The sequence below is a fragment of the Somniosus microcephalus genome, chromosome 15, assembly GCF_052327205.1.
Source record: "Somniosus microcephalus isolate GS21.2 chromosome 15, FLI_Smic_1.0, whole genome shotgun sequence".
Lineage (NCBI taxonomy): Eukaryota > Metazoa > Chordata > Chondrichthyes > Squaliformes > Somniosidae > Somniosus > Somniosus microcephalus.
The window spans coordinates 124,689,144-124,714,356 of NC_141001.1; the positions used below are offsets into that span (position 1 = coordinate 124,689,144).

The following is a 25,213-nucleotide window of genomic DNA, read 5'->3' on the forward strand; positions in this document are numbered from 1 at the left end:
ATCATGGCTTCGAGTACGAGCCCCAATAGGTTCAAAGTCGGACTGCCTCTGTTCAGAGGGAGGTGCAGAGCTGGTCTGTGGCGGATCAGTACTTTCATGCGCGGTACTGGGAGGGTCGCAACCTTGAGCACGGGGTTCTACCGGCACCAAGCTAGTTGGTGTCCGATCAGGATCCTGGAGAGGGGTACCCGATAGGTCCCAAGAGTTTCCTGGTGAAATGCCATCACCCGATGTCCCACTAGGTCCTGGTGGGCAGGGAGCCAGATCCCGTAATGATACGGTAGATTCTCGGCCGTCGGAATATCGTATGTTTGCATAGGTGGGGTTGGCATCGGTTAGTTCAACCTCGTCTACGAGAGGGTCATTTTTAGACGTCCGAACATATCTTCGGAGTAATACAGGTCCAGGAGTAGTTAGCCATGACGGGAGTGATGTCCCATGAGATGAGCGACGCTGGAATCCAAAGAACCGCTCATGAGGTGTAGTATTTGTGGCTGTAGAAAGCAGGGACCGTATAGAGTGCAATGCATCCGGAAGCACTGTTTCCCATTGCTGGTCTGGTAGGCCCCGAGATCTTAAAGCGAGACGTACGGAATTCCAGATGATACCGTTATACCTCTCTACCTGCCCATTTCCGATGGGATGGTATGGTGTTGTTTTGCTTGTAGCAATTCCCCGTTCTGAGAGGTAGTCCTTGAGTTCCCTTGACATAAAGGATGGACCCCGATCTGAGTGAATATAAGCCGGCATGCCACAGAGAGAAAATACCTGCTCAAGGCAGCAGATTACTGTGGACGCCAGCATATTGGAGCAGGGGAAGGCAAACGGAAAACGTGAATATTCGTCGATCATGGTGAGCAAATATGTGTTCCGAGTTGAAGAGGGCACTGGGCCCTTAAAATCGATGCTAAGTCGTTGCATCGGTTGGGTTGCATGTATGAGTATACCAGCTGAGGGGCGGAAGAACTGAGGTTTTAATTCCGCACAAAGCCGGCATTCTGAGCATATTTTCTTTACATCTCCAGTGGAAAAAGGGAGATTCCGTGATCGTACGAAATGTAGCATGCGCGTAACGCCAGGATGACACAAACCATTGTGGACATCCATGAGAGTGGAGGATGACATAGTGGAGCAGAATGCCCGTGTGAGGGTGTCCGGGGCCACATTCTCCTTGCCAGGCCGATAGAGAATGGTATAACCAAAAGAGGCCAGTTCCATCCTCCAAAGTTGTATTTTATTATTCTTAATTTTGGTTCGTTTTCGATTATCGAGCATGAAGGCGACTGATCGTTGGTCCGTGATCAATGTAAAGTGCTGGCGAGCTAGAAAATGGTTCCACTTCCGTACTGCCTCTATGATGGCTGTGGCTTCTTTCTCAACCGGAGGATAATGTAGCTCGGCACCTTGTAAGGTCCTGGACATAAATGCTACAGGACGACCTTCCTGATTCAGAGTAGCCGAGATCGCCACCTCCGAGGCATCACATTCAACCACGAAAGGGAGATTCTCATCGATGGAGTGAAGAGCCGCTTTCTCCAACTGTTTTTTGAGAAGGTTAAAGGCTGCAACAGCCGCTGTTCCCAGTGGAAATGATCTAGCATGCAGCAAGGGTTGGATTTTGTCCGAAAAATGAGGAATCCATTTAGCGTAGTATGCAAACAGACCGAGAGCCCGACGTAAAGAAGCCGGATTCTTAGGTGACGGGAGCTCTTGGAGCGGGCGAAGTCTTTCTGGGTCTGGCTTAATGATACCATTGCCTACGCAGTAGCCAAGGATGTTGATGGTCGGTTGCGACTCAACAGATTTGGATTCATTCAGGGTCAAATTACGGCGATGGAGGGCATCCCGAAATTTTTGGAGGTTGGAGTCGTGTTCCTGTTGATCGTGACCTGCAATGGTAATGTTATCAAGATAGGGAAAAGTGTCCCTTAGGTTTTCCTGCTTAACCAGGCCATCCATTGCCCGTTGAAAGGCAGCCACTCCATTAGTAACCCCGAATGGGAGGCGACGAAATTGGTACAGCCGTCCATTAGCCTCAAAGGCTGTGTACTGCTTATCCGAGACCTTCAAGGGTAACTGATGATAGGCACTTTTTAAATCGTAAGTTGAGAACACTTTGTATTCGGCCAGTTTATTAACCATATCATCAATGCGTGGCAATGGGTAGGCGTCCAAGTCGGTATATTGATTGATGGTTTGCGAATAATCGATGCATAGTCGCTGTTTGTGAGGTTTTAGAGGGTTCTTGACAATGACGACTTGAGCCCGCCAGGGCGACGAACATGGTTCAATGATATCCTCTGCTAGAAGTCGAGAGATTTCAGCCGCAATAAAAGATTGGTCTTCCTGATTAAAGCGCCGCGATTTCGTTATTATCGGTTGGCATTGAGGCGGAATACTGGCAAATAATGAGGGTTCATCAAGTGAAGCTGCTGATAATGCACAAAAAGGTAATTTAGATGGTATATTAGAAATAGTAAGTCCGGGTTTGGATCCACCAAACTCAATGGTGAGTTTCTTATGCTGTTTTTGGAAGTCCAGCCCTAAGAGGAGATCACTACATAAGTCTTTGAGCACCGAAAGTCGGGTGGAGGGATACATACGACCATGAAGTGTCATATCAACAACACAAAAGCCGGAGATTCTGGTATTAAGTGATGACTGGGCCATCGCAATTGCCTGGTCCGATGGGAAGACATGTAGTTTCAATTTCGCAACAATCTGTTCCTTAATGAAACTATCAGTACTTCCTGAGTCAATTAAGGCATCTAAGGTATGCCCTTTAATTGAAATTTTTGTGGCTGCCTGAGACAGGTTCTGTGGGCAAGCAGCTGTAATTGGTGTCGTTGCACAGAGAGTGGCTAAAACTCTCGGTGTGCTTCTTCGGGAGAGAGCTCGAGAGGAAGCTTGATAGGTCCTAGCTGGAGCATCTTGATAGGCCCTAATTGGGGCAGTTCGGTAGGTCTTAGCTGGATTGGCCCTCGTAGAGGCCCTTGATAGGCAAACTTTAGCAAAGTGTCCTTTTTTCCCGCAATAACTGCAGATTGCATTGCGAGCAGGGCAGGTTTTCCTAGGGTGAAAAGCATCTCCACAAAAGAAGCATTCCTTCCTAGATTGCCAAGAGGCTGCTAAAGTGGGGTCGTCCTCCTCTTCTTCATCAGAATTATCAGAATTAGATTCCCCCATGATAGGGTTCACCTGAGACCGCTTGAATTGTCTGGTTGCAGCTACAGCAGCAGATCGAGATCTGGGCAGCTGATAGAGGTCTGCATTTCTCTTTGCCAAATCCAGTGAACAAGCTAGGTCAAAAGCTTTTTGTAGCTCAAGTGTTTTACTTTCTAGTAGACGCTGGCGTATAAATGGAGAGGCAATCCCGCAGATGAAAGCATCACGAATCATTTCTTGGCGGTACAGCTCAGCTGAGGCTGCCTGAAAGTTACAATCTACGCTGAGCCTGCGAAGTTCTTGCAGGAATTCGTCAATTGATTCCCCTGGCCCTTGTCGGGCTGTGGCCAGTAGATGTCTAGCATAGACCTCATTTGGGGTCTTCGCATACAGTTTCTTAAGTGCCCGAATCACCTCTTCGTAATTATCCCAGTCATCAACATATTCGAACACTTTTGGGGTCACATAATTGACAAGTATCTTCAATTTAGCAGGAGCATCCACTTTACATTCATCCAGAAAATTCTCAAAAGTACGATACCAATGCTTCCATACCCTGCCAGCTGCTGGTGTATTCGGGTCCAAGTCCAGACGAATAGGTCTAAGGATTTTCTCCATGATGGGTGGTTCCCTGGATCCTTAACTTCCGAGTTTGTCTGAAGGTCTAGTATTTGTCAGTGTAAATACTAAGTTACTTAAATTGATGTAAGAAAAAGGAGACTTACCATCAAGTAACTTTAAAGTAAGCTTTAAGTAACTTATAAACACACTATATACAAGAGAGGTCTTTACCATGCCTCTGGTAGAAGCCTCTTACAATACTGAACAGACCAGTATTTATACCAGTCCAACATGAAGTGACATATGACAGGAAGTGAGGTATGTACACAGTTCATAGTTCACAGTTCATAGTTCACAGGAAGTGATGACATAACTTCCCGGAAGTTAGCATTTTTATCACACTTACTCTCACTGGGGTACAGTTCCGCAGACACTCTCACTGGGGTACTGGTTCCACAGACATTGACTCTCACTGGTGTACGGATTCCACAGACGCTGACTCTCACTGAGGTACAGTTCCGCAGACACTCTCACTGGGGTACTGGTTCCACAGACATTGACTCTCACTGGGGCGCGGGAGCCACAGGCACTGACTCTCACTGGGAACGGGTTCCACAGACAGTGACTCTCACTGGGGAAGGGGATCCACAGGCACCGACTCTCACTGGGGAAAGGGATCCACAAACACTGTCTGTCACTGGGGAATGGGTTCCACAGAGACTGACTCTCTCTGGCATACAGTTGCACAGGCACTAACTCTAACTGGGGTACAGTTCCACCGTCACTGACTCTCACTGGGGAACGGGATCCACAGGCACTGACTCTTAGTGGGGTACAGTTCCACAGACACTGATTCTCCCTGGGGTACAGTTCCACAGACACTGACTCTCACTGGGGTATGGGTTCCACTGACACTGACCCTCACTGGGGTATGGGTTCTACAGAAACTGGCTCTCACTGGGGCATGGGTTCCACAGGCACTGACTCTCACTGGGGTACGGTTTCCAGACACTGACTCTAACTGGGGTACGCTTCCACAGACACTGACTCTCACTGGGATACAGTTCCACAGACACTGACTCTCACTGGGGAACAGGTTCCACAGTCACTGACTCTCACTGGGGTACAGTTCCACAGTCACTGACTCTCACTGGGGTACAGTTCCACAGACACTGACTCTCACTGGGGTACGGGATCCACAGACACTGACTCTCACTGGGGAAAGGGTTCCACAGACACTGACTCTCACTGGGGTACGGGATCCACAGACACTGACTCTCACTGGGGTACGGGTTCCACAAACACTGATTCTCACTGGGGTACAGTTCCATAGACACTGACTCTGACTGCGGTACAGTTCCGCAGACACTGACTCGCACTGGGGTACAGTTCCACAAACACTGACTCTCACTGGGTTACATTTCCACAGACACTGACTCTCACTGGGATACGGTTCCACAGACAATGACTCTCACTGGAGAACGGGTTCCACAAACACTGACTCTCATGGGGCTACGGGTTCCACAGACACTGACTCTCACTGGGGTACGGGTTCCACAGACACTGACTCTCACTGGCATATTTGTTTCACAGACACTGACTCTCATTGGGGAATGGGTCCCACAGACACTGACTCTCACTGGGGTACGGGTTCCACAAACACTGACTCTCACTGGGGTACGGGTTCCACAGACACTGACTCTCACTGGGGTACAGTTCCACAGAAACTGACTCTCACTTGGGTACAGTTCCACAGACACTGACTCTCATGGGGGTACAGTTCCACAGACACTGACTCTCACTGGGGTATGGGTTCCACAGACACTGACTCTCACTGGGGTACAGTTCCACAGTCACTAACTCTCACTGGGGTACAGATCCACACGCACTGACTCTCTCTGGGGTATGGTTCCACAGACACTGAGTCTCACTGGGGTACGGGTTACAAGGACACTGACTCTCACTGGGTAACGGGTTCCACAGACACTGACTCTCACTGGGGTGTTGGTTCCACAGACACTGACTCTCACTGGAGTACGGGTGCCAGACACTGACTCTAACTGGGGTATGGGCTTCACAGACACTGACTCTCACTGGGGTACGGGTTCCACAGACACTGACTCTCACTGGGGTACAGTTCCACAGACACTGACTCTCACTGGGGAACGGGTCCCACAGTCACTAACTCTCACTGGGGTATGGGTTCCACAAACACTGATTCTCACTGGGGAACGGGATCCATCGTCACTGACACTCACTCGGGTACAGTTCCACAGACACTTACTCTCACTGGGGTCTGGGTTCCACAGACACTGACTCTCACTGGGGTACAGTTCCACACACACTGACTTTCATTGGGGTACGGGTTCCAGAGACACTGAGTCTCACTGAGGTACAGTTCCAGTGACACTGACTCTCACTGGGGTACAGTACCACAGGCACTGACTCTCACTGGAATACAGTTCAACAGACACTGATTCTCACTGGGAACGGGTTCCACAGGCACCGACTCTCACTGGGGAACGTGATCCACAAACACGGTCTCTCACTGGGGAATGGGTTCCACAAACACTGTCTCTCACTGGGGAATGGGTTCCACAGAGACTGACTCTCTCTGGCGTACAGTTCCACAGACACTGACTCTCACTGGGGTACAGTACCACAGGCACTAGCTCTCACTGGGGTACAGTACCACAGACACTGACTCTCACTGGGGTACGGGTTCCGCAGACGACTGACTCTCACTGTGGTACGGGTTCCACACATACTGACTCTCTTCAATTCAATTCAATTCAATTCAAATCGCTTTATTGGCATGATAAGGTACATCTTATGTTGCCAAAGCATCAAAATACATTTATGGTTGAACACATAAACGCAGTTCTATTCATACAGTGTATAAACAGGTATATCCCTGAGTGTATAAATATACATTCGCATTATTTATATATACTCTTTTCTTAGTTTACTGGTTGTCCCCCTGTTCATGGCAAGCTGTAACATAGTGTGCCGCCAGTGCTACACAGCTTCTCTCCTCCCCCAGTAGGTATGGGAGTTTTTGGTCGTCATTCAGATTTCTGAATTCAGGGCATATTTGTGAGAATTTTTGTTAGAAATTCTCCCTGATGCCCTGATATTTTCCACAGGCTGTGAGGAAGTGCATCTCTGTCTCCACTACTCCCTGACTGCAGTGAGAGCATATCCTGCCCTCTCTTGGCAGCCTGGTCTGCCTGTGTCTGCCTTTTTCGATCGCTAGGCTATGTTCGCTAAGTCTGTACCTTGTCAAGGTTTTTCTCAGTTTGTTATCCTTTACCATGGTCAGGTAATCAGCTATGTTGCATTGTCTGTTTAGGGCCAAGTAGCAATTGAGTTTGCTTTGGGTTTTTGTTGTTTCTGCCCAATATGTCAGATATTTTTCCTTTTGTTTAGCGACGATTGTGTTGGGTCGAATTCTTTGTGTTACGCTGTCACTGTCCTGGGGCTGGTTATTGTTAGTAGTGTTAGTAGTTACTTCACTGAGTCCCAGGACTAGTTGACTGAGGGTATTCTTCTTTATGGTCAGCTCTTGGCATTTCAGGGCGTCGTAGTGATAGCATTGGGGGTTGCTCATTTGTAGGTGATTCCAAAATTTGGTGGCTCTTTTTTGGATAGTGATTATTAATGGATATTGGCCTAGTTCCGCCCTGCATGCATTGTTTACTGTTTTCCTTTGAGTCCGGAGGATACTTTTACAGAATTCTGCATGTAGGATCTCAATTGGGTGTTTGTCCCATTTTGCAAATTCTTGTTGTGTTAGCGGTCCCCATACCTCACTGCCATAGAGTGCAATTGGTTCAATTACTGATTTGAAAATGTTTAGCCAAATGCTAATTGGGATTTCTATTTGGATTGATTTTTTAATGGCATAGAAAGCCCTTCTTGCTTTCTCTTTCGGTTCATTCACAGCCAGTTTGGAGTTTCCCGTAGAACTGATTTTTAAGCCCAAGTATGTGTAGTTAGTGGTTTGTTCAATTTTGGTTGTTCCTAGTGTGAAATTTATTTTGGGTCCCTGATGTTTGGATCTTTGCTGGAACACAAGGACTTTGGTTTTTTGGGGATTTATTGTCAGGGCCCAAGTCTGGCAGTACGACTCCAGCAGGTCCAGGTTCTGCTGTAGACCCTCCTTAGTTGGTGACAGCAGAACCAGGTCGTCTGCATAGAGGAGGAATTTAACCTTGGATTCATATAGGGTGAGGCCGGGTGCTGTAGATTGTTCAAGTAGTTTTGCCAATCCATTTATGTAAATATTAAAGAGTGTCGGTGAGATTGGCGAGCCCTGCGTCACCCCCCGCCCCTGTGGGAAGTATTTTGTTTGTTTGTCTCCAATTTTAACTGCACATTTGTTGTTTGTATACATTGATTTAATTACATCATATGTTTTTCCCCCTACCCTGCTTTCGATAAGTTTCAGGAATAAACCGTCATGCCAGATGGAGTCGAAAGCCTTCTGGAAATCTATAAAGCATGCGTAGATTTTGCTTTTGTTATGGTGAACGTGTTTGTCAATTAGGGTCTGTAGGGTGAAGATATGATCTGATGTTCTATAGTTTGGCAGGAATCCAGTTTGGCTTTTACTCAAGACATTGTGCTCCTCAAGGAAGTTTATAAGTCTTTTGTTTATGATGCTACAGAATACCTTCCCCAGGTTACTGTTTACACAGATGCCTCGATAGTTATTTGGGTCGACTTTGTCCCCACTTTTGTATATGGGCGTTATGAGTCCTTTGTTCCAGATATCAGGGAAGTAACCGACACTCAGAACCAAGTTGAAGAGTTTTAGGATAGCCAGTTTCATTTTGTCGTCTATGTGTTTAATCATCTCGTTTAGTATGCCGTCTGTCCCGCAAGCTTTTCCTGGTCGCAGGTCCTTGAGTTTTTCAAAAAGTTCTTTTTCTGTTATTATGGAGTCTAGCGGGTTTTGGTTATCTTTTATGGCCATTTCTAGCTTTTCCAGTTTTTTGCATATTTGGTGTTGCTCTGGCCTTATGTGTGCTTTTCTGGTATAATTTTTCAAAGTGGTTTACCCATGTGTCCCCATTTTGAATGGCCAATTCGTCGTGTTGTTTTTTATGCAGTGTATTCAAGTTGTCCCAGAAACAATTGGAATCAATGGATTCCTCCATGGAGCCGAGTGTATTCTTAATATATTGCTCTTTTTTGGTTCTGAGTGTGTTTCTGTATTGTGTTAGTGTCTGACAATAAGTAAGGCGTAGTTCCTCGTTTTCTGGATGTCTGTGTTATTGGTTTGATATTTTTCTAAGTTTTTTCCTCATGTTATGGCAATCTGGGTCAAACCATTTTTCATAGTTTTTTGTTTTGGGTTTGTTCTTGCGAGCTTTCAAGTTTGCACTTGTTGCCAAATTATCAAAATATTGGGGTACAGTTCCACAGACACTGACTCTCACTGGGGAACGGGTTCCACAGACACTGACTCTCACTGGGGTACAGTTCCACAGAGACTGACTCTCACTGGGGTATGGGTTCTACAGAAACTGGCTCTCACTGCGGTATGGGTTCCACAGAGACTGACTCTCACTGGGGTATGGTTTCCAGACACTGACTCTAACTGGGGTATGGGCTCCACAGACACTGACTCTCACTGGGGTACAGTTCCACAGACACTGACTCTCACTGGGGTACAGTTCCACAGACACTGACTCTCACTGGGGTACGGTTCCACAGACATTGACTCTCACTGCGATACAGCCCCACAGACACTGACTCTCACTGGGGTACAGTTCCACAGACACTGACTCTCACTGGGGAACAGGGTCCACAGACACTGAATCTCATTGGGGTACAGTTCCACAGACACTGACTCTCACTGGGGTACGGGTTCCACAGACACTGACTCTCACTGGGGTACGGGTTACACGGACACAGATTCTCACTGGGGAACGGGTTCCACAGACACTGACTCTCACTGGGGTGTGGGTTCCACAGACACTGACTCTCACTGGGGAACGGGTTCTACAGAAACTGGCTCTCACTGGGGTATGGGTTCCACAGACACTGACTCTCACTGGGGTACGGGTTCCACAGACACTGACTCTCACTGGGGTACAGTTCCACAGACACTGACTCTCTCTGGCGTACAGTTCCACAGACACTGACTCATACTGGGGTACAGTTCCACAGACACTGACTCTCACTGGGGTACGGGTTCCACAGACACTGACTCTCACTGGGGTACAGTTCCACAGACACTGTCTCTCACTGGGGTATGGGCTTCACAGACACTGACTCTCACTGGGGTACGGGTTCCACACACACTGACTCTCACTGGGGTACAGTTCCACAGGCACTGACTCTCACTGGGGTACAGTTCCACACATACTGACTCTCACTGGGGTACGCGTTCCACACACACTGACTCTCACTGGGGTACAGTTCCACACATACTGACTCTCACTGGGGTGCGGTTTCCACAGACACTGGCCCAGAAATTCAGTGCCCTTAGCGCCGATTTTGCGGCGCTAGAGGGCCTAGCGCTGCAATTGGCGCCGGCGCCGAAATTGCCTGGGGCCCTTCCGCCGCGGTAGACCGGTAGCGCTGCGCCGGCACCGATGACGTCATCGGTGTGCGCAGCGTCCCGGTTGCCATGCCGACGGGCCCCAGCGCCGAAATTCAGTTGCGGCCGCCTCGCCCGTGGCAGCCGCAACTAAGACTCTGGCAACAGAGTCTTACATGACTTTGCGCCGGCGCATTAAAGGCCCCGCGGCGGCCGGCCGCTTTCCCGCCGGCCGCCTGGCCGCAGCTCCCTCCCCGGACTTCCCCCCCCCCCCCGGAACAGAAGCAAGCCCGGCACTTGTCCGAGGTGCCGGGCTCATTTTTAAAAAGGTTTTCGCGGGCCGCGGCCGGGTGCAGGCAGCTCCTCCTTAAGGGAAGGAGGAGGCCTGCACTTCCCGAACCTGCCGCACCGCAGCGGGCGCCGCAGCGCCGGAATAGCGCCGATATTCAGCGCGTAGCGCCAGTTTTCAGGCGCAAACAGCTCTCAGCAGCGCCGGCAGCCGTTTGGGCGCAGAACTATTGAATTTTTGGCCCGCCCAGCGCGACTTAGCTCCGGCACTAACTTCCGGCGCTAAAGCCGTCGCTGCGCCAAAACCCAATTTCTAGGCCACTGACTCTAACTTGGGAACAGGTCCTACAGTCGCTAACTCTCACTGGTGTACAGTTCAACAGACACTGACTCTCACTGGGGTAGGGGGTCCACAGACACTGAATCTCATTGGGGTACAGTTCCACAGGCACTAACTCTAACTGGAGTACAGTTCCACCGTCACTGACTCTCACTGGGGAACGGGATCCACAGGCACTGACTCATAGTGGGGTACAGTTCCACAGACACTGACTCTGACTGCGGTACAGTTCCGCAGACACTGACTCGCACTGGGGTACAGCTCCACAAACACTGACTCTCACTGGGTTACATTTCCACAGACACTGACTCTCACTTGGGTACGGGTCCCACAGACACTGACTCTCACTGGGGTGCGGGTCCCACAGACACTGACTCTCACTGGGATACGGTTCCACAGACAATGACTCTCACTGGAGAACGGGTTCCACAAACACTGACTCTCATGGGGCTACGGGTTCCACAGACACTGACTCTCACTGGGGTACGGGTTCCACAGACACTGACTCTCACTGGCATATTTGTTTCACAGACACTGACTCTCATTGGGGAATGGGTCCCACAGACACTGACTCTCACTGGGGTACGGGTTACACAAACACTGACTCTCACTGGGGTACGGGTTCCACAGACACTGACTCTCACTTGGGTACGGGTCCCACAGACACTGACTCTCACTGGGGTGCGGGTCCCACAGACACTGACTCTCACTGGGATACGGTTCCACAGACAATGACTCTCACTGGAGAACGGGTTCCACAAACACTGACTCTCATGGGGCTACGGGTTCCACAGACACTGACTCTCACTGGGGAACGGGATCCACAGGCACTGACTCATAGTGGGGTACAGTTCCACAGACACTGACTCTCCCTGGGGTACAGTTCCACAGACACTGACTCTCACTGGGGTATTGGTTCCACTGACACTGACCCTCACTGGGGTATGGGTTCTACAGAAACTGGCTCTCACTGGGGCATGGGTTCCACAGGGACTGACTGATGCACTGTCAATTACTCATAAAAGACTGAGAGTTAGAAGAGTAACCAAAGGCTTTTATTAACAACAGAATGGAGGTCTGCCTCGAGTGGTCGACCGGTCCAGGATACAAGGGCTGGGGAGCAGTCACCTTTATACTAGGACCTGTGGGAGGAGTCAGCCGAGGCATGTCCAGGCATGTACACAGTGGAATACAAACAGGACAAACAGGAATACAAACAGTGGTTTACCACATTCACCCCTTGTTTAAAATTGAGTCCGGCGGGGTGAAGTGTATTAAAAGTTAGTGTATTGGAGTCTCTCCGGAGGTCTTGTCTGCCGCTGTGATCTGCGTGGCGACGGCAGGGGTAGTGAAGTTTCCGGCGTCGAGTCCAGCGTAGGCTGTGGCACAGGCGTGTCGTCCTCGTAGATGTCGAGCGGGTCGCGGGGCCCAGGCCTGCCGTCTGCTGGGGCTGGATATCGGATCGTGGGGGGGGGTGGTAGTGGGTAGTGGGTTACTGCGGCCCCCGAGGGTGCAAGGTCTCTTATGGAGACTGTGTCCTCCCGCCCGTCCGGGTATGCGATGTAAGCATACTGGGGGTTGGCGTGGAGGAGGTCGACCCTCTCGACCAGGGGGTCCGTTTTATGGGTCCTCACGTGTCTTCTCAGTAGGACCGGCCCTGGGGACGTCAGCCATGGCGGTAGCGATGTCCCCGATGTGGACTTCCTTGGGAAGACAAACATTTTCTCATGAGGGGTGGCGTTAGTGGCAGTGCAGAGCAGTGACCGAATAGAGTGGAGCGCATCGGGGAGCACATCCTGCCAGCGGGAGGTTGGAAGGCCCCTAGACTTTAAGGCTAGCAGGACGGCCTTCCAAACTGTCGCATTTTCTCTTTCCACCTGTCCGTTCCCCCGGGGGTTGTAACTGGTGGTCCTGCTTGTGGCAATACCCCTAGTTAGCAGGTACTGACGGAGTTCGTCGCTCATAAACGATGAGCCCTGGTCGCTATGGATATAGCTGGGGAAGCCGAACAGGGTGAAGAGGTTGTTCAGACATTTAATGACCGTGGCACTGGTCATGTCCGGGCAGGGGAAGGCGAACGGGAAACGGGAGTACCCATCAATAATATTGAGGAAGTACACATTGCGGTCGGAGGAGGGGAGAGGCCCTTTAAAATCGACGCTCAGGCGCTCGAAGGGGCGAGTGGCTTTTATCAGGTGGGCCCTGTCTGGTCTATAAAAGTGCGGTTTGCACTCAGCGCAGACTTGGCAGTTCCTGGTCATGGTCCTGACCTCCTCAATAGAGTAAGGCAGGTTGCGGGCCTTGATGAAGTGGAAGAACCTGGTGACCCCCGGGTGGCAGAGGTCATTGTGGAGGGCCCGCAGTCTATCGATCTGCGCGCTGGCGCAGGTGCCACGCGATAGCGCATCCGGGGGTTCATTTAGCTTCCCAGGCCGGTACAAGATCTCGTAGTTGTAGGTGGAAAGTTCGATTCTCCACCTCAAGATCTTGTCATTTTTGATTTTGCCCCTCTGCTTGTTGTTAAACATAAAAGCAACTGAACGCTGGTCAGTGAGCAGGGTAAATCGTTTTCCGGCCAGGTAGTGCCTCCAATGACGCACAGCCTCCACAATCGCCTGGGCCTCCTTCTCAACAGCGGAGTGTCTGGTCTCCGGGCCTTGGAGGGTTCGTGAAAAGAAGGCCACGGGTCTCCCCGCCTGATTGAGGGTAGCGGCCAGGGCAAAGTCAGACGCGTCGCTTTCCACCTGGAAGGGGATGGATTCGTCCACTGCGTGCATGGTGGCTTTGGCAATGTCCTCCTTGATACGGTGGAAGGCTAAGCGGGCCTCTGCCGTCAAGGGAAAAGAGGTGGACTTGATCAGCGGACGGGCCTTGTCCGCATAGTAGGGGACCCACTGGGCGTAATAGGAGAAAAACCCTAGGCACCTCTTCAGGGCCTTGAGGCAGTGGGGCAGTGGAAGTTCCATAAGGGGACGCATCCGGTCGGGGTCGGGGCCGATGACTCCGTGTTCCACAACACAGCCAAGGATGGCGAGGCGGTTTGTGCGGAATATGCACTTCTCCTTGTTATATGTCAGGTTTAGGAGTTGGGCGGTGCGGAGGAATTTTTCGAGGTTTGCGTCATGGTCCTGCAAGTCACGGCCGCAGATGGTCACATTGTCCAGATATGGGAAAGTGGCCTGCAACGCATTTTGATCTACCATCCGGTCCATCTCCCTTTGGAAGATGGAGACCCCGTTGGTGACGCCAAAGGGAACCCTAAGGAAGTGATAGAGGCGGCCGTTTGCCTCAAAGGCAGTGTACTGGCGGTCCTCAGGGCGGATGGGGAGCTGGTGGTACGCTGATTTCAGGTCAATGGTCGAGAAGACGCGGTACTGCGCGATCTGGTTGACCATATCAGCTATACGGGGGAGTGGGTAGGCGTCCAGCAGGGTGTAGCGATTTATTGTCTGGCTGTAGTCGATGACCAGGCGCTGCTTCTCGCCGGTCTTAACGACCACAACCTGGGCTCGCCAGGGGCTGGTGCTGCCCTCAATAATCCCTTCTTTCAGGAGCCGCTCCACTTCGGTTTTAATGAAAACCCTGTCCCCGGCACTGTATCGCCTGCTCTTTGTGGCGATGGGCTTACAGTCGGGGGTGAGGTTAGCAAACAGTTGGGGGGGGGTGACTCTGAGTGTGGAGAGGTTGCACCTGGTGCGCGGCGGGCAGTTTGGAAGCTGCTGGCTGCGGACTGTGAGTGGGGGTAGGGGTCCACCGTACGCCATCGTAACACTTTTAAGGTGGCACTGAAAATCTAACCCCAGCAGGACGGCAGCGCAGAGGTCAGGCAGGACCAGAAGTTTAAAATGATCGTACACGGTCCCGTCTACTACGAGTGTCACCACGCAGTAGCCGCCGATGTCCGCCGACTGGGACTCGGAGGCCATAGAAATCCGCTGTTGCGCAGGCAGGACTGGGAGAGAGCAACGCCGCACCGTGTCGGGGTGGATGAAGCTCTCCGTGCTCCCAGAGTCAAAAAGGCAGATTGTATCGTGACCATTTACCTTAATGTCCATTGTGGAACTGGCCAGTTGGTGCGGTCTCGCTTGGTCCAGTGTAACGGATGCCAGCGTAGGGGTCGGTGTGTCGCTGCGGGTATCAGATGAGGCAGTGTCGGGGGCCTGCTGCGTCCCGGCTGTCGTCCAAGATGGCGGCGTCCATGATCCCCATGTGGCTGGAGGCGTCCAAAATGGCTGCTGTACCGGTGATTCGCACATGGCCGGGGAGGTCCAAGATGGCGGCCCGCATGGCCCACACGCGGCGCTGCTGGGGTTCGGGGTGGCTTTGGCCCTGCAGACGCTAGCGTAGTGTCCCTTCTTCCCGCAGCCCGAGCAGATCGCGTTTTTCGCCGGGCAGCGCGCTCTGGGGTGTTTTGCCTAGCCACAGAAGTAGCATTTCTGGCCTTGGGGCACTGCTGTCTGGCCTTGGGACACTGCTGCGGTAGTTGGGCCGTTGTTGGGGTGTGGCTGGGGTGGCACGGCGCTATGAGGCGGTCCTACCGTGTCCCAGGCTGTCATTCCCCGCGGCGTCCACGGTGCAGAGGAGTAGGCATCCATGCCCTGGTAGGCTGCATCCAACGATAGTGCGAGTTCAGAGGCCTTGTTGAGGTCGAGGTTACTCTGCTCCAACAGTCGCTGTCGGGTGTAATTGGATCTGTGGCCCGCTACAAAAGCGTCCCGGGTAAGTTCCTCTGTGTACACGGCGGCCTTTACATCCTTACAACCACAGGCCCGGCCAAGCACAGACAGTGCCTGAAGGTATTCCACGGTCGATTCCCCAGGTTGTTGTTTACGACTCCCCAGGAGGTGCCTGGCGTACACTTCGTTCACTGGGCGCGTGTACTGGTCCTTGAGGAGCTTGATAGCGTCCGCGTACGAGGTCGCGTCTTGGATGACCGAGTACACTCGGTGGTTCACTTTGGAGGTCAGGACATCCAGTTTGTCCTCGTCCGATTTGATTGCTTCGGAGGCGGTCAGGAATTTTTCGAAACACTTAAGCCAGTGAGTAAACTTGGTGGATGAGTCCGCCTCCCGATGATCTAAGTCCAGGCATGCTGGTGTGAGGATCTTCTCCATTATAAAAATGTTGTTAATAAAATTGATGCGCTATCAATTACTCATAAAAGACTGAGAGTTAGAAGAGTAACCAAAGGCTTTTATTAACAACAGAATGGAGGTCTGCCTCGAGTGGTCGACCGGTCCAGGATACAAGGGCTGGGGAGCAGTCACCTTTCTACTAGGACCTGTGGGAGGAGTCAGCCGAGGCATGTCCAGGCATGTACACAGTGGAATACAAACAGGACAAACAGGAATACAAACAGTGGTTTACCACACTGACTCTCACTGGGGTACGGTTTCCAGACACTGACTCTAACTGGGGTACGGTTCCACAGACACTGTCTCTCACTGGGGTACAGTTCCACAGACACTGACTCTCACTGGGGAACAGGTTCCACAGTCCCTGACTCTCACTGGGGTACAGTTCCACAGTCACTGACTCTCACTGGGGTATAGGTTCCACAGACACTGACTCTCAATGGGGTACGGTTCCACAGACACTGACTCTCACTGGGGTACAGTTCCACAGACACTGACTCTCACTGGGGAAAGGGTTCCACCAGCACTGATTCTCACTGGGGTACAGTTCCATAGACACTGACTCGCACTGGGGTACAGTTCCACAAACACTGACTCTCACTGGGATACGGTTCCACAGACAATGACTCTCACTGGAGAACGGGTTCCACAAACACTGACTCCCATGGGGCTACGGGTTCCACAGACACTGACTCTCACTGGGGTACGGGTTCCACAGACACTGACTCTCACTGGGGTACAGTTCCACAGAAACTGACCCTCACTGGGGTACAGTTCCACAGACACTGACTCTCATGGGGGTACAGTTCCACAGACACTGACTCTCACTGGGGTATGGGTTCCACAGACACTGACTCTCACTGGGGTACAGTTCCACAGACACTGACTCTCACTGGGGTACTGGTTACAAGGACACTGATTCTCACTGGGATACGGGTTCCACAGACACTGACTCTCACAGGGGTACAGTTCCAAGGACACTGACTCTCACTGGGATATGGGCTTCACAGACACTGACTCTCACTGGGTTACAGCTCCACAGACACTGACTCTCACTGGGGTACAGTTCCACAGACACTGACTCTCACTGGGATACAGTTCCACAGACACTGACCCTAACTGGAGTACGGTTCCACAGTCACTAACTCTCACTGTGGTACGGGTTCCACAAACACTGATTCTCACTGGGGAACGGGATCCATCGTCACTGAAACTCACTCCGGTACAGTTGCACAGACACTTACTCTCACTGGGGTCTGGGTTCCACAGACACTGACTCTCATTGGGGTACGGGTTCCAGAGACACTGACTCTCACTGAGGTACGGTTCCACAGACACAGACACTGACTCTCACTGGGGTACAGTTCCACAGACACTGACTCTCACTGGGGTACAGTACCACAGGCACTGACTCTCACTGGGGTACAGTTCAACAGACACCGACTCTCACTGGGGAACGGGTTCCACAAACACTGTCTCTCACTGGGGAATGGCTTCCACGGAGACTAACTCTCTCTGGCGTACAGTTCCACAGACACTGACTCTCACTGGGGTACAGTACCACAGGCACTAACTCTCGCTGGGGTACAGTACCACAGACACTGACTCTCACTGGGGTACAGTACCACAGACACTGACTCTCACTGGGGTACAGTTCCACAGACACTGACTCTCACTGGGGTACGGTTTCCAGACACTGACTCTCACTGGGGTACGGGTTCCACAGACATTGACTCTCACTGGGGTACGGGTTCCACAGACACTGACTCTCACTGGGGTACAGTTCCACAGACACTGACTCTCACTGGGGAACGGTTCCACAGACACTGACTCTCACTGGGATACAGTTCCACAGACACTGACTTTCACTGGGGTACGGGTTCCACAGAAACTGACTTTCACTGGGGTACGGTTCCACAGACACTGACTCTCACTGGGGTACAGTTCCACAGACACTGACTCTCACTGGGGTACGGGTTCCACAGACACTGACTCTCACTGGGGTACAGTTCCACAGACACTGACTCTCACTGGGGTACAGTTCCACAGACACTGACTCTCACTGGGGCACAGTTCCACAGACCCTGACTCTCACTGGGGTACAGTTACACACACACTGAATCTCACTGGGTTACAGTTCCACAGGCACTGACTCTCACTGGGGTACGGGTTCCACAGACTCTGACTCTCACTGGGGTACGGGACCCACAGACACTGACTCTCACTGGGATACGGTTGCACAGACACTGTCTCTCATTGGGGAATGGGTCCCACAGACACTGACTCTCACTGGGATACGGTTGCACAGACACTGTCTCTCATTGGGGAATGGGTCCCACAAACACTGACTCTCACTGGGGTACGGGTTCCACAAACACTGACTCTCACTGGGGTACGGGAGGCACAGGCACCGACTCTCACTGGGGCACGGGTTCCTCAGACACTGACTCTCAGTGGGGCACGGGTTCCTCAGACACTGACTCTCAGTGGGGTACAGTTCAACAGACACTGACTCTCACTGGGGTGCGGGTTCCACACACACTGACTCTCACTGGGGTACAGTTCCACAGACACTGCACTCCATGGCAGTGAGGTGTGGGGACCGCTAACACAACAAGAATTTGCAAAATGGGACAAACACCCAATTGAGATCCTACATGCAGAATTCTGTAAAAGTATCCTCCGGACTCAAAGGAAAACCGTAAACAATGCATGCAGGGCAGAACTAGGCCAATATCCATTAATAATCACTATCCAAAAAAGAGCCACCAAATTTTGGAAACACCTAAAAATGAGCAACCCCCACTGCTATCATTACGAAGCCCTGAAATGCCAAGAGAGGATCATAAAGAAGAATACCCTCAGCCAACTAGTCCTGGGACTCAGTGAAGTAACTACTAACAATAACCAGCCCCAGGACAGTGACAGCGTAACACAAAGAATTCGACCCAACACAATCGTCAGTAAGCAAAAGGAAAAATATCTGTCATATTGGGCAGAAACAACAAAAACCCAAAACAAACTCAATTGCTACTTTGCCCTATACAGACAATACAACATGGCTGATTACCAGACCATGGTAAAGGATAGCAAACTGAGAAAAACCTTGACAATGTACAGACTTAGTGAACATATCCTGGCGATCGAAAAAGGTAGACACAGGCAGACCCGGCTACCAAGAGAGGACAGGATATGCTCTCACTGCAGTCAGGGAGTGGTGGAGACAGAGATGCACTTCCTCACAGCTTGTAGAAAATATCAGGGCATAAGGGAGAATTTCTACCAAAAATTCACAAAAATATGCCCGGAATTCAGAAATTTGAATGACGACCAAAAACTCCCATACCTACTAGGGGAAGAGAGAAATTGTGTAACCTTAGCGGCACACTATGTTACAGCTTGCCATAAACAGAGGGACAACCACTAAATATAAGAAGAGTATATACAAATTATATGAATGTATATTTATACACTCAGGGATATATCTGTTTATACACTGTATGGATAGATCTGTATTTTTGTGTTCAACCATGAATGTTTTTCGATGCTTTGGCAACATTAGATGTGCCTTGTCATGCCAATAAAGCGATTTGAATTGAATTGAATTGAATTGACTCTCACTGAGGTACAGTTCCATAGACACTGACTCTCACTGGGGAACCGGTTCCACAGACACTGACTCTCATGGGGGTATGGGTCCCACAGTCACTAACTCTCACTGGGGTACAGATCCACACACACTGACTCACACTGGGGTACAGTTCCACAGACACTGACTCTCACTGGGGTACAGTTCCACAGACACGGACTCTCGCTGGGGTACATTTCCACAGTCACTGACTCTCACTGGGGTACAGTTCCACAGGCACTGACTCTCACTGGGGTCTGGGTTCCACAGACACTGACTCTCACTGGGGTACATTTCCACAGACACTGACTCTCACTGGGGTACGGGTTCCACAGGCACTGACTCTCACTGGGGTACGGGTTCCACAGACACTGACTCTCACTGGGGTACAGTTCCGCAGACACTGACTCTCACTGAGGCAAATTTCCACAGACACTGACTCTCACTGGGGTCTGGGTTCCACAGACACTCACTCTCACTGGGGTACAGTTCCGCAGACACTGACTCTCACTGGGGTACTGATTCTACAGACACTGACTCTCACTGAGGCAAATTTCCACAGACACTGACTCTCACTGGGGTACTGATTCCACAAACACTGATTTTCACTGGGGTACAGTTCCACAGACACTGACTCTCACTGGGGTAGAGTTCCACAGACACTGACTCTCACTGGGGAATGGGTTCCATAGACACTGACTCTCACTGGGGAGCGGGTTCCACAGACACTGACTCTCACTTTTGTGTTTTTTTTAAACAGGAACCGTGTCTCTAGATGAATTACTGGAGAAGGAAAGTCTTTCCAACATTGACAGTGAGCAGCTGAAATATATCCTGAGTTATTTACATCGGATTGGGTTAATTGTGTGGTACCAGGATGTGAAGACTCTAGAAGCAATTGTTTTCCTGAAGCCATCATTTCTGATCACCTTGTTTAAGGTGAGTGTCGGTTTGGTGGGATCACTCCCTGTTTTCACTATTCGTAAAATCATAGCGGGAAAAATTCGGTGACGCTACTTTTAGCGCCCCGAAAAAGTTAGCGGCCCGCGCCGTAAATTCAGTGGTAGCGCCCCAAGCAGGAGGCGGGGCTACTGGAAACGCTCCCCCTCGTTCCTGGGGCACTACCAGTGATTGTCGCGGCTCTACGTGCAACAGCGCCACGCTCGTCGGCACATAGCGCCGCGGTATTGCAGGCCTCCCTCCCCTGATTAAAGGGGAGGGGCCTAGCGCTGCGCGGTCCGGAGCCCTGCTGGACCACCGGGGCGCGAGGTGCCGGGAAAGCAGCCCGGCACTCGCGAGATGTGCCCAGCTGAGCGATGGCGGCCGGCACCCAGCATGAAAAAGGGGCAGTGGGCCCAAAAAAATGGCTGCGCGACACCTGCCTCATAAATACCGCCACCGCGGCTCCAAAAACGCCACCCTGACCCTGTCAGATAGGTCAGCGGGCCCAACCCAAGTTTGCGGCCAGCGCACTGCGCACGCGATGACGTCATCGCCGGAGGCACAGCGCCGCGGGGCTGTACCCGCTACCGCCGCCGCTAACCTCCCGCTGAATTTTGTGGGAGGCATTAGTGGTGCTGCGCCCGGCGGCGCTAACGGGAGGTGCAAAGCAACCCAATTTTTCCCCCATAGAATGATACAGCACAGAAGGAGGCCATTCGACCCATCGTGCCTGTGCCGGCTCTTTGAAAGTTTCTCTGCAATTAGTCCCACTCCCCCCTGCTCTTTCCCCACAGCCCTGCAAACTTTTCCACTTCAACTGCAAGTCCAATTGCCTTTAGAAAGTTCCTTTTGATAGTGCTTTCCAGATCTCAATAACCCTTTGTGTGAAGACATTTCTCCTAATTTAACCCTCTAGTTATTTTGCCAATTATTTTAAATCTCTGACCTCTGGTTACCGACCCACTTGCCAGAGGAAACATTTTCTCACTTCTCTCAAAACCCTTCATAATTTTGAATATCTAGATCTCCCCTTAACCTTCTCTGCTCCAAGGAGAACAATCCCAGCTTGTCCAGTCTCTCCACATAACTGAAGTCCCTCATCCCTGGCACCATTCTAGTCAATCTCCCCTGCACCCTCTCCAAGGCCTTGACATCCTTCCTAAAGTGTGGGGCCCAGAATTGGACACAATACTCCAGCTGAGGCCTAACCAGAGATTTGTTAAGATTTAGCAGGACTTCCTTGTTTTTGTATTCAATGGCCCTATTTACAAAGCCAAGTATCCCATACACTTTCTTAGCTGCCTTATCAACTTGCCCTGCCACCTTCAAAGATTTGTGAATATTCACCCCCAGGTCCCTCTGCTCTTGCAACCCACTCAAAATAATATAATTGAGATTTTGCTGCCTTTCCATGTTGTTCCTCCCAAAGTGCATCACTCCATACTTTTCCACATTAAATTGTATCTGCCACGTGTCTGCCCATTTCACCAGTCTGTCCGTGTCCTCCTGAAGTCTGCTACTATCTTCTCCACTACTTACTATGTTGCCAAGTTTTGTATCATCTGCAAACTTTGAAATTGTGCTCCCTATACACAAGTCCAGATCATTTATTAGAAACATAGAAGATAGGAGCAGGAGTAGGCCATTCAGCCCCTCGAGCCTGCTCCGCCATTCAATGAGATCATGGCTGATCATCTAAATTCAGTACCCTGTCCCTGCCTTCTCCCCATATCCCTTGATCCCTTTAGCCTTAAGAAATATATCCAACTCCTTCTTGAATATATTTAATGAATTGGCCTCAGCTGCCTTCTGTGGTAAAGAATTCTTTGGGTGAAGAAATTCCTCCTCATCTCTGTCCTAAATAAGAACATAAGAAATAGGAGCAGGAGTAGGCCAATCGGCCCCTCGAGCCTGCTCCGCCATTCAATAAGATCATGGCTGATCTGATCCTAACCGCCAATCCACTATCACAGAACCATCTCCTGAATCTAACAGAATTAGACACACAAAATAGGAGCAGGATCAGGCTACATGGCCCCTGGGCCCGCTCCGCTACCCACAGGGCCATGACCGATCCGAACCTAGACTCATGTCCAAATTCCTGCCCGCTCCCCGTAACCCTTAATTCCCTTTACTTCTAGGAAACTGTCTATTTCTGTTTTAAATTTATGTAATGATGTAGCTTCTACAGCTTTTTGGGGCAGCATATTCCATGGACCTACCTCCCTCTGAGTGAAGTAGTTCCTCCTCATCTCAGTTTTGAAAGAGCAGCCCCTTATTCTAAGACTATGCCCCCTAGTTCTAGTTTCACCCATCATCGGGAACATCTTCCCCGCATCCACCCGATCCAACCCCTTCACAATCTTATATGTTTCAATAAGATCGCCTCTCATTCTTCTGAACTCCAATGAGTAGAGTCGCAATCTACTCAACCTCTCCTCATATGTCCATCCCCTCATCCCTGGGATTAACCGAGTGAACCTTCTTTGTACTGACTCGAGAGCAAGTATGTCCTTTCTTAAGTATGGACACCAAAACTGTACGCAGTATTCCAGGTGCGGTCTCACCAATACCTTGTACAACTGAAGCAATACCTCCCTATTTTTATATTCTATCCCCCTAGCAATGAAAGCCAACATTCCATTGGCCTTCTTAATCACTTGCTGCACCTGCATACTAACCTTTTGAGTTTCGTGCACCAGGACCCCCAGATCCCTTTGTACTTCAGTACTTTCCAGTTTCTTGCCATTAAGATAATAACTTGCTCTACGATTTTTCCTGCCAAAGTGCATAACCTCACACTTTCCAGTATTGTATTCCATCTGCCAAATCTCTGCCCACTTACTTAGCCTGTCGATGTCCCCTTGCAGGTTTTTTATGTCCTCCTCACTCACTACTTTCCCTCCCATCTTAGTATCATCTGCAAACTTTGATATGTTACACTCGGTCCCCTCCTCCAAATCGTTAATATAGATTGTAAAGAGTTGGGGACCCAGCACTGACCCCTGCGGAACACCACTAGTTACTGATTGCCAGTCTGAGAATGAACCATTTATCCCAACTCTCTGCCTTCTGTTAGATAGCCAATCCTCTATCCATGCCAGAATATTACCCCCAATCCCGTGATTTTTTATCTTAAGCAATAATCTTTTGTGTGGCACCTTGTCAAATGCCTTTTGGAAGTCTAAATACACTACGTCCACTGGTTCCCCTTTATCCACCCTATACGTTACTTCCTCAAAGAACTCCAGCAAATTTGTCAAACATGACTTCCCCTTCATAAAACCATGCTGACTTTGTCCTATTAAATTATGATTATCCAAATGTCCTGTTACTGTCTCCTTAATAATGGACTCCAAAATTTTACCTACCACAGATGTTAGGCTAACCGGTCTATAGTTTCCAGCCTTCTGTCTACTGCCCTTTTTAAATAAGGGTGTTACATTAGCAGTTTTCCAGTCTGCCGGGACCTTTGCCGAGTCCAGGGAGTTTTGGAAAATTATTACCAATGCATCCACAATCCCTACCGCCACTTCCCTCAAGACCCTAGGATGTAAGCCATCAGGTCCAGGTGATTTATCCGCCTTGAGTCCCATTATTTTACCGAGTACCACTTCCTTAGTGATTTTGATCGTGTTTAGCTCCTCCCCCCCTTTAGCCCCCTGTTTGTCCAGTGTTGGGATATTCTTAGTGTCTTCTACTGTAAAGACTGATGTAAAATATTCATTCAGTGTTTTTGCCATCTCCATATTTCCCACCAATAATTTCCCGGTCTCATCCTCTAAGGGACCAACATTTACTTTAGCCACCCTTTTTCTTTTTATATAACTATAAAAACTCTTACTATCTGTTTTTATATTTTTTGCTAATTTACTTTCATAATCTATCTTCCCTTTCTTAATCAATCTTTTTGTTATTTTTGCTGTCTTTTAAAGTTTCCCCAATCCTCTATCCTCCCACTAGATTTGGCTACCTTATATGCCCTTGTTTTTAGTCGAATACTATCCTTAATTTCTTTACTTAGCCACAGATGGCTGTCTTTTCTTTTACACCCTTTTCTTCTCAGTGGAATATATTTTTTTTGGAAGTTGTAAAATAACTCCTTAAATGTACACCACTGATCGTGTATCGTCTTACCCTTTAATCTATTTTCCCAATCCACTCTACTCAATTCCGCTCTCATACCTTCATAGCCTCCTTTATTCAAGCTTAGCACGCTTGTTTGAGATCCAACCTTCTCACCCTCTAATTGAATATGGAATTCAACCATGTTATGGTCACTCATTCCAAGGGGATCCTTTACTAGGACATTTTTAATTAATCCCGTCTCGTTACACAGGACCAGATCTAAGGTTGCTTGCCCCCTGGTCGGTTCAGTTACATACTGCTCAAGAAACCCATCCCTAATACACTCAATGAACTCATCCTCAAGGCTGCCCTGCCCAATTTGATTTGTCCAATTAATATGATAGTTAAAATCCCCCATAATTATAGATGTTCCCTTATTACAAGCCTCAACTATTTCCTGATTGATACTCCGTCCAACAGAGTTGCCACTGTTCGGAGGCCTATAGACTACACCCACTAGTGTTTTTTTCCCCTTA

General features: G+C 50.0%; 1 protein-coding gene across 1 annotated transcript in view; it reads left to right on the forward strand.

The window, feature by feature from the left end:
* LOC147107213 (leucine-rich repeat serine/threonine-protein kinase 2) overlaps nucleotides 1-25,213 on the forward strand; it is a gene marked incomplete at its 5' end in the record, with an annotated part of 193,741 nt that overhangs the window by 42,047 nt on the left and 126,481 nt on the right. The window contains 1 exon segment of the mRNA XM_086007547.1: nucleotides 20,428-20,606. Coding sequence (XP_085863673.1) covers nucleotides 20,428-20,606 — 179 coding nt within the window.